The sequence below is a fragment of the Carya illinoinensis genome, chromosome 3, assembly GCF_018687715.1.
Source record: "Carya illinoinensis cultivar Pawnee chromosome 3, C.illinoinensisPawnee_v1, whole genome shotgun sequence".
NCBI classification, from domain to species: Eukaryota; Viridiplantae; Streptophyta; class Magnoliopsida; order Fagales; family Juglandaceae; genus Carya; species Carya illinoinensis.
This window is the reverse complement of record NC_056754.1, coordinates 41860472-41870809: the sequence shown is the minus strand read 5'-3', so window position 1 is coordinate 41870809 and position 10338 is coordinate 41860472. Positions and strand designations below refer to the sequence as shown.

Here is a 10338-nt window from a genome sequence, read left to right as displayed (position 1 = left end):
ATAATTATCATTTGAGAAATGTTAAGTATGAGTCTTAAATAAACCAGCCACATGCAAGTTCTTGAAAAAAGTAGATCTCACTAAAAAACAATAGGATTTTTACACTTTTTGAGATGTCCATTATTTTATAAAGGAATTGTGTAGGACTTATTTATTTGAAATTTGTACAAATTGTTTTTTTTTTATTTTAATAATTAATTAATATATAAGATGCAATTGTATCTTAGATGATTTTCCCTTTTTAAAATTCACAATAACTAATAATCCAAACGCCATAAAATAATGAATTGAAAATATGATATTAATAATTATTTAATATTTTGCATCTTGGATGCAATTCCCCATTTTCAAATTTAGAATAAATAATTGAAGGCAATAATTAGTAAAATACTCAAAATTATGATATCAATAACTATGAAATTTATTTATTTTTATCTTACATCCGATTTTCCCAAATATAATTATATCAACAATTAATAAATAATTCCATATATAAACTAATAAGATATAATTATGGGATATGTAAGCGTCATACATTTATTTTAAAAAATAGTAGAATCTACTGTTAAAAAATTATTTTTTTTTATGTTAGTTTCATATTTATTCAACTTTTTCAAAAATGACTGCAAATATTAGTTATCATTCCACAATTGATGGAATCTACCACTATTACAATTCAAATAAAAAATTAAAATGATCTTAATTTAGTTTTACATTAAATGTTCTTAAATAATTTTATTAATATTTATGAAGATAAATGATATTTGCAGTTCTAGTGTGTATAAATCTCGCATACTTTTTATGAAAAAAGTGAAAAATTTTAAGACCCATACAAAAAATTACTTTTTTAATAATAATCTCAATTTTTTTTCAAATGAAATATAAGAGACTTATACATCTTAAAATTATATCTAACATTATTTTTTTTTTATATATTTGGGGAGGAAGGATTTCGAACTCCAGATTTTCATTTTAGAGACCGAGAGTAATGCAAATCACGCTATCTGTATTTAACATTATTTATTGATGAAAACTTAAGATATTTGTACATCCAAGCATATTGAGTCGTTTCATTTGACTTATCCATTGCACCTTTTAAGAGTTTGATAATTATAAATTCGTGTAGAAACAAATTATTCACTAGAGGATCCATCGTAATTATATAAAGAAAGTTTAAATATTTACAATTATGACAATGTGTGGTGTAAATATGTGTTAATACAAGAATTTGTAAATATATTTTTTCGGACAAAAATGATAAGAAAATCCGATCTTGAAACCCTGTATCGGATCCAGAAATTATCGGATCCAGAAATTATCATCAGCGGAGGAGACACGAGTCACACGATCCGTTCTTTGTCACTGTATCCAACCATCCCAAGAAACGTCCGAACTCCGAACTACAACTTCCGTCTTCTTTTAAACAACACATGCCCACGACGACAGGTAACTACGTAAGCATTCCACAAAAACTCATCCGCTTTGCGGACCATTAACGTCTTTATATACATACAGACATCAATCTTCTACTTTGCATTATCCCAGAAACCGAGTCGATCACTTTGTTTGCTGATCAAGAAAATTGCAGCGTTGGTAATTGCAGAGATGGGGTTCTCTAAGAAAGAGTATGAATTTCTAGCTGAGATCGGTTTGGGGCCCGATAATCTTGGTGGGTACGTAAATGGTGAATGGAAAGCAACTGGATCTGTCATCTCTTCCGTGAATCCTTCAAACAATCAGGTTTCTTTGGATTATTCGCCTTTTTCAGATCTCGATTACAGAGTCGGATCATATGTTTAAAGTCAAAAAGTATACACTTTTCATTGTAGTGTTTTTTTTTTCTTTTAGTTTTCACACTTTTAAGTGAAAGGACGAATGGGGTTTGAGTTTAATTTTCAAATCCTTAATCTGAGCGTAGTAGATAGATAAACCATACCCCCCGGTTTGTGTTGCGTTTATGTTTTTTGGGTTATTAGTAGATGCATTTAACTTTAGTCTTGGTGTAAACAAGTTCCTTTAGGAAATTTAAATTAAAAAAGGTGGCTGTTCACCCTCAATGGGTGGTCCGGACACCCCATTTGGGGTGCGACTGGCCAGCCGTGGTCTGCGGCTTGGGGTGGCCGGACACCCTTGGTGGTTACAAATTTTATATATTTTTAAATGTATTATTGAAAAAACCAATGCGGTTGAGACTTTAAAAATTCATATAGTTCTTGGGGTGTCAGTCTTTTATTGAAGGGTGTAACGAAATTCTAACAATGGTTACTACCTTACAATATTCTTATTTTCTTGCATTTTGGATCTAGATGATTGCTAAAGTCACGGAGGCATCTGTTGACGATTATGAGGAGGGAATGCTTGCTTGCAATGAAGCGGCCAAGAAATGGCAGTGTGTGAGTTCAAGTTTGCTCTTAACATTACAACACAACAAAAACTGTCAAATTTCTGCATTTTTTTATAAGTTCAAATTTGAGCGTTGACGAGGATTACCTGGATGAAGTTTGCTTGACAGTTGATATCTTCATTTTGCTGCGTAGATTCCTGCTCCAAAGAGAGGTGAAATTGTTAGACAGATAGGAGAAGCGCTAAGAGCCAAATTGGATGTTCTGGGTCGGCTTGTATCACTTGAGATGGGAAAGATACTTCCTGAAGGAATAGGGGAGGTTCAAGTATGATACTACTCTATAATTTGGCTAGATGTATTCTTTCGATTATTTTTATTGGACAATGTTATTACCCCCATTGTTGTAAGAGAGAGTCAAAGGTCGTGGTTCCGTGGTCTTGTGCAGTGAGGCATCTTCCTTGAATGCCACTCAGCAGGCTTTAGGTGCAGGCCTCAGCTGCTTTTAGGACTATATAATATTATCAACTAAATTTGTAATGCCCAGCAACTTCCCATGTGGTGGTTTCCTCTTTTTTAAGGAAGAGCTGGTTTACTCTTGGTAGTTGCTTATCAAGTGGTTGTTGAACAGGGTTCACTTACTGTTCACCTCTCTAGGTGCCCTAAATTTAGTAGCTCTATATGGCTAACCTGTTTTTCATTTTCCTTTCTTATATATATTAGTCTGCATTAATAGAGGCACCATGAAGAGTTACTAGGACTAATCCAATAATCTTATTTCTGGAGTTTGCATTCTTCTACATCATTTTTCTTTTCTGATTTCTATTACTTTTAGTCTCCTCTCTCTCTGTGGCTGGCATTCCATGGTCATATGGTTCATAGAGACTTGACCTTTGATGCTAAGTGTTTGTAGTTGTCCAGATGTGTTTAGATGAACTTTTTGGTTAGCATTTCTAAACCTTCTAAACCCTTTCCAGTTAATCCAATTTTTAACTTCTTGCAGGAAATTATTGATATGTGTGACTATGCTGTTGGGCTAAGCCGACAACTGAATGGATCTATCATACCTTCAGAACGTAAGCTTGTCATTATTATAGTGCATGACAATTCTTATATTGGTGTCCTAATGATTGCTAATTTGAATAGCTTAATCAATAACCAGAGGCTTCACGAGAACTTAATATGAAAACTTTCGGTTGTTGAGCTTAAAGTGTTATATTTTTCCATCCACTGTGGCTCATTTCTTTAAAAAATACGAGCCGGTTTGGATGCCTAGATCAGATGAGATGTATCTCATCCGGGCTGTACAGTATCGAGACACTGCCTATCCTAACGGCATTTCATTATTTGTATTTCATCTTTAAGATTTGAAAACATCCCCTGACATAAACATTAAAAAGTGAAATAAACAGTGAAAATACGAAAAAAAAAACCCTTAAATGAACAGTGCAAACTGACAAATAGTATGTAAACAGTGCAAAACAGCAAGTAAATACTGAAAAACAGTAAATAAACAGTGAAAAAAGTAAACCCACTGTTGCTATCTAAACAGTGGGACCCACCCCTTTATCAAATCTCAAAAAGTAAAAACTATCTTATCTTATCTCACTATCCAAACACACTTCTTTACAAATCATCTTATCTCATTTTAACGAAAAAATCTCACTTCAATTCAACATACCTTATCTCATCTCATCTGAACTGCATAATCAAACGAGGACTCATATCTTTTTTTTTCTTCTTTCCCTTTCAGGTCCAGATCATATGATGTTGGAGGTGCTGTACGAATTTAGACATCGACTGTGATTAAATTTCAATACTTAACAAAAAATACAATAAAATTTGTAAAAAGATTAATGCTACATTCATTTGACTAAAAAATTTGTATGCTCTAATTGCAGGCATGGAATCCACTGGGAATAGTCGGTGTAATTACTGCTTTCAACTTTCCATGCGCCGTTCTTGGTTGGTTCTAGTTGCCACTTTCACTGAGAAAATTTTATTTGTCAATCCATGGAATGATTAGGATTATTTAGCTCTATTGCATTTAAGTTGGTTGGAAAAATCTTTAATTGCTTGGATACATCACACACTATCCACATGGCATAATTTGATTTGTAAGATTCAAATTTTAAAATTTATATTCCAAATCAAATTATGCCACGTGGATGGTGTATGGTGTAAAGCCTTAAAATATAATTATACAAGATACTGTATTCATGATTGTAATACTCTATGTATGGTTCCCATATGAAGATATTCAATCCTACATTAAATATTCAGTTTCGTAGTTATGAAATGTGTTTAGTTCCAGCCTTTTAAACTATGGATGATTTCTTGCTCTGATGCATTAGGGTGGAATGCCTGCATTGCGTTAGTCTGCGGCAACTGTGTTGTGTGGTAAGTTAGATCTCCTTCTCCTGAATTTATTTCCTTACATTCTTGACAGTTATTCTTTCAACCTTGGTTTGCTTTACTACCAAGATATTTCGTTTTGAAACTTGATTGAAATGAAAACTGTTAGATCAACTTATCTCAGTCTATTCTTGGGCTTGAAACTTTGTATGTTGTTTTATAAGCAAAATTCAGTTTTTGATTCTTGCATCATCACTCTAAAATGATAACAAGGGTTTTCCATCATTCAGTTTTTTTTTTTTTTATAATTATTTTCCTCTTTATTCTTGAAGCTATAAGAAACTTTGTAGTGTCTTTCAACCGTTCCCCCCCCCCCCCCCCCCCCCCCACCAAAAAAAAAAACACCAAAAAAAAAAAAAAAAAAAAAAACAAAAAAATAACAAGAAAAAAAAACATGCTAGTTATTGATTACCTTGACCAACTAAAATAGGATCTCATGACCTTTTCCTTATAAAAGTAAGCTTTTCTTCTTTTTTGTTTCCTTGAGAAGAAAAGCAGCTGAGTTAGATAGGCATTTAGTCTGCTTGATGAATTAGATGCCCAGTAGTCCACATAACCTTATTTTCTGATAATTCACTTTCCAATATCAGCACCTTCTTGCCATGGAGGCAGCAGTATGATCTATTACATTCTTATTTTACATGCAATAGTAATTACTTGACGCATTATGCATTTTAGGAAGGGTGCTCCAACAACTCCATTGATAACTATTGCGGTCACAAAGCTTGTGGCAGAGGTTTTTGAGAAGAACAACTTGCCACGTGCGATATTCACCTCTTTCTGTGGAGGTGCTGAAATTGGTCAAGCAATAGCGAAAGATACACGCATAGCACTGGTCTCATTCACTGGAAGTTCAAAGGTATATTGGTGATATGATTGTGCCATTGACATTATGTTTTTATGGAATATCCAAGATAAGAATAAAGTTCTGCCTTGAAGAGCAGAAACATATTTCATGGTTTATACCCTTAATGATTTAATAATGCACTCTTTTTATAAAGACTTTTTGGTGTAAAAGATCTATTGTAAAAGGTTGCTGCCTACAAAAACACACAAGCATCATATTTATGAATGAACATTGATGAATTGCCATCATATATCTGGTGGCATAAAATTATGTGCAAGTGTAATGAGCATGTGGCCATATCTGTTTCCCCTGGTGACCCCCACAAGAAGAAAACGAAAACTATCTATGCTCTCTGTTTAGGAGCTTTATTTAATAGTAAGTCCGAGCTATTACTTTCAGACCCATCTTTATTGCCTAAACATGTCTTCTGCATTTTGAAGTACAGGTAGGTATGATGGTCCAACAAACAGTAAACGAAAGATTTGGTAAATGCTTGCTTGAATTAAGTGGGAACAATGCAATAATTGTTATGGATGATGCCGACATCAAGCTGGCTGTGCGTTCAATTTTATTTGCAGCTGTTGGTACAGCTGGTCAGCGCTGCACAACATGCCGTAGACTGGTAATATGCATCTATTTGTGATTCTGATGACATAGCTACAATATGTTTGTAGAGGTTATGGTTCTTACAACAGTTTCTTTGTTTTGCTTTTTAATTATAGTTTCTTCATGAAAGCATATACCAAAAGGCATTGGACCAACTCGTTGGTGTTTACAAGCAAGTCAAAATCGGGGATCCTTTGGAGAAAGAAACTCTGGTCGGACCATTACATACTCGTGTCTCAAGGGATAACTTTGAGAAGGGAATCTCAAGCATAAAATCCCAGGCATGTATCATATCTCTTGTAATTGACCATCCCTAGTGTCACCAATCTGCTGGCCATATATATTGTACTTAAGTGCTTACCGTTTGCATAACTTCTTGTTGCTTGCCTAATAGGGAGGGAAAATCCTGGTAGGTGGATCTGTTATAAATTCAGATGGAAATTTTGTACAGCCGACCATTGTTGAGATCTCTCCAGATGCCTCCGTAGTAAAAGAAGAATTGTTTGGTCCAGTTCTGTATGTTATGAAATTTAAGGTGGTTTATTCATGACGTTGCATCCATTTGGATACATGTTTATTTTATTTTATTTTGAGATTATCAGATCAAACTTGAATTTATATATTATCTTGCACAGACTCTGGAAGAAGCAATTGAAATGAACAATTCTGTACCTCAAGGATTGAGTAGTTCAATCTTCACACGCAGACCTGAAGCGATATTTAAATGGATTGGGTGAGCACTCAGAACTTGATCCTTAGTGTGTATGAAAGATTCATATGTTGTTGCCCTTGAGCTATTTCACTATTTCATTTTTATATTGAACACATTGACTTTAGTTTCTAACTATTGTACTGCCTCAAAAGTTTAATTGCTGATCACCACAAGAAGCTAGAGGCATATATAAAGTTTACTGCCACAACTGACTTTTGCACTCAAGTATTGGATAATAATGCAATTAGATAGTCTGAGTAGTGCATGCTGCTGGCAATTTCATTAAAGATTTGCTATAGTTCTGTACTATCTTCATTACATGTATGTATAATGTGTTTGCATTTGAGTATTATGTAGGCCACATGGCAGTGATTGTGGTATCGTGAATGTGAACATACCTACAAATGGAGCTGAGATTGGTGGTGCTTTTGGTGGAGAAAAGGCAACCGGTGGTGGTCGTGAAGCTGGAAGTGACTCCTGGAAGCAATACATGCGACGCTCAACATGGTATGATTTTACTGAACTTCTTGATGTGCTTGGATGTGCACGTCTGATTGCTCTCATAATAGTTCCCTGTACATATTAGTTTGCTTGAATTTGTGTCTGAAACTTTTTATCAATCTGTTATATTTGCCATAGTGACTAAGACTTTTCATTTTCCTTGACAGTACAATAAATTATGGAAGTGAACTACCGTTGGCTCAGGGAATTAGTTTTGGCTCATAAATAGGCAGTGAGGTATGCTGCCGTGACATCTGCGGCTATTTTCCACTGGAGGATCTAGATACTTTCAGCAAAATCTGCAGTAAGGGTTGTGCTTCTCTGTTGTCCTATTTAAGTGTTTTATGAAGATAAAAAAATGAGAAAAAAAAAAAAAATATGATGGGCATTTCAGATATTTCAGTACTGCAAACAAAAAGCAGTCTGAAATAATTTATCTAATATAAAGGCTGTCTTGTTTGTTATCTTTCTCTTTTGCTTTCCCAGAGCTCTATCTGGGACATGGGTGAACCATGAAAATGGTCTAATTTGTTCTTGAGGTGATGATAGTTGAAGAAAAATGTCACTAAAAATGTCTCAAAGGACTTTTACCGTTTCGGATTTATATCACTCTCATTAGGTTCAATCTCCATGCCACTCTGTGTGCAGGAAAACAGCAAACCTAACATGAACTGATCTGACACCAAAAATGTAGTCAGTACAGGTTGCTTCATCTATAAGCTCAACTGATGAATATCAGGCAGATCAGTTCGATGATCGTATCGGGCAGACCGGTTCTATAATATCGGGTAATTTTCCCGCGAAGCCTTTGATCACCTGAATCAAGAGGAAAAGATTTAAATTGGATTTATCAGAAGCAGACTAGTTTCAAATAATACCTAAAACCAATAGTATATACAAGAATAAGGAATGGGAAAAATCGAACTGGCCATAAATGAAACTCAAGGCAGCTAATTCAAGAATCAAATCCAACTGAACTTGATTCCACTCCTAGAAAGAGGGTTAAAGGCATACTATCAAAGAATGTTGGAAGACATTACCAACTTAGAGAAAAAGTCTTAAGATAGTGCTAATTAAAAAAATGTATGCATGCTTTTGAACTTGAGAAATACTTAATCTACAAAGAAACCTTAATAAAGTTTAGAAACTGATGACTCAATGCGATACGTCAAAATTACACAGTTAATAAACTTCCTTGCACAAGATTTATCTGTAGACCGAACACTTCTCTTTGAACTTAACACCTAGTCCTTATTTTTCATAACACTCAAAAGATTAAATTAAGATAGACATTAAATAACCTTGAAGCCTACCATGCAATATCCGAGCACAAGCAAAAGAGAGTCATAAATCCAAAGAACAACCAATGGCCCATGAAAATTAGCAAAAGCTTTTAATCTGATCACAACTCATTCAAGGTTGAATAAAACAGGGAAAGAACAAAAAAACTTAAAAAAAGCAAAAATAAAAACAAAAACAAAAGGAGTTCAGAGAGGATATTTACATAATATTGATAAGGAATTTGGGGAATGAGAACCTTGGTGCCTTCCTTTATTTGGGATTAGAGTGCTTTTGTACTAGCATATATATAAATTGCAATTACAGGTAATTCAAAATATGTAATGAGATGGATGATGGCTTATTTTTCCTTTTAGTCCATAGTCTCTAACGCTACTTGTATTGGGTAACGTAAGCATTTGGTGTCAAATTTGGATTGGCTGAAACATTGGAGCACATCAGCATGAAGTGAATATATTCACCTAATTATCTCCAATTGATCATCCTGATGCTTGATTTGGCCCCTAGGGTTTCTTATATATGCTTGGTTAAGCAAGCATATCATGTCTATAATCAGAGTGCTAGGCTTTGGGTGCCCACACACTCATTGATACAACCATTTCATTAGCATTAGAGACAGATCAAGACCTTGAGAGAGATTACTTTGGCCTATTAACTCTTTGCCATAAGCTGGCCAGCAATATTCCGATATGATTGGATTAATAGTCTTAATAATTTATTATAATTTATTGTCCTAGAAATATGATCAAAACGAGTAGCCGTATCAAGATTGTTCTTGCTGAACGGGTACATTTCAAAATTAAATTTAAATTGAACCTTAATATTGAGCTAATATTAATAGCAAGGAAAGATATTAGTTTCCATCAGGAATCCAAGTAAGGCTCTACTTTCAAATTACTATCTGGTTCATCAGGTTACTAGCTAATCTAGGCAATGTAGCCCTTAGTAAGTAGTGGTTACGAACACCTGCATTTCAAACTTAAACATAGAATGCACAACTTTCGTGTAGGTTTTCGTAATAAAGTGTGAAATTTTCACTTTGAAAAAATTTAGTTGCAAACACAACTGCGCACTAATATGTGCATTAATTTAATATAATTGGTTAAAAAATAGATTTTATTAAACAAAGTACTAATTTAAATTTTGAATATGAAGGAATCAATATTGATACGTAGATTAGTACACGATTTTGTTTGTACGTAGTAAAATTCATTCACTTTTTCTTGGTGGGATCTATTTTTTTTTTTTTTTACAAAAGCTTGCACAAGTACTCTTGTGTATTTGAAGCTTGTTCCAGCATTACTCGTTATAAAATTAGTAAGAGAAATCCATGTGGTTAAAAATATTTAGTGAGAGTGAGATTCAAGAAGTTAAGTGCAGGTTTGTGGAGTGAGATGAGATAAAAATTTTGTGAATAATAATAAAATAGTTTATGAATAGTAGTGAGATATTTTAAGTTGATTATTTTTTGAATTTTGGGAAAGGTGAGATAAGAAAAAGTTGAATAAAAAATATTATAAAGTTAAAATATTATAAGAATATAATTTTATAATATTATTTTTGTTTAAAGATTTGAAAAAGTTAGAATTATTTTTTATTTTTTATTTAAAAATTTGA

At 33.6% G+C, this 10338-nt stretch overlaps 1 protein-coding gene across 1 annotated transcript; it reads left to right on the top strand.

Moving 5' to 3' along the window:
• Nucleotides 1-1298: 1298 nt before the first annotated feature.
• LOC122304268 (aldehyde dehydrogenase family 7 member A1) lies at nt 1299-7886 on the top strand. The gene is made up of 15 exons (XM_043116434.1): nt 1299-1446; nt 1546-1740; nt 2307-2393; nt 2538-2669; nt 3345-3417; nt 4095-4117; nt 4243-4306; nt 4696-4741; nt 5435-5615; nt 6049-6225; nt 6326-6490; nt 6604-6744; nt 6845-6942; nt 7279-7428; nt 7590-7886. The coding sequence occupies exons 2-15, from the start codon at nt 1606-1608 to the stop codon at nt 7645-7647; spliced, it is 1530 nt and encodes a 509-aa protein (XP_042972368.1). The 5' UTR covers nt 1299-1446; nt 1546-1605; the 3' UTR covers nt 7648-7886.
• Nucleotides 7887-10338: the final 2452 nt, after the last annotated feature.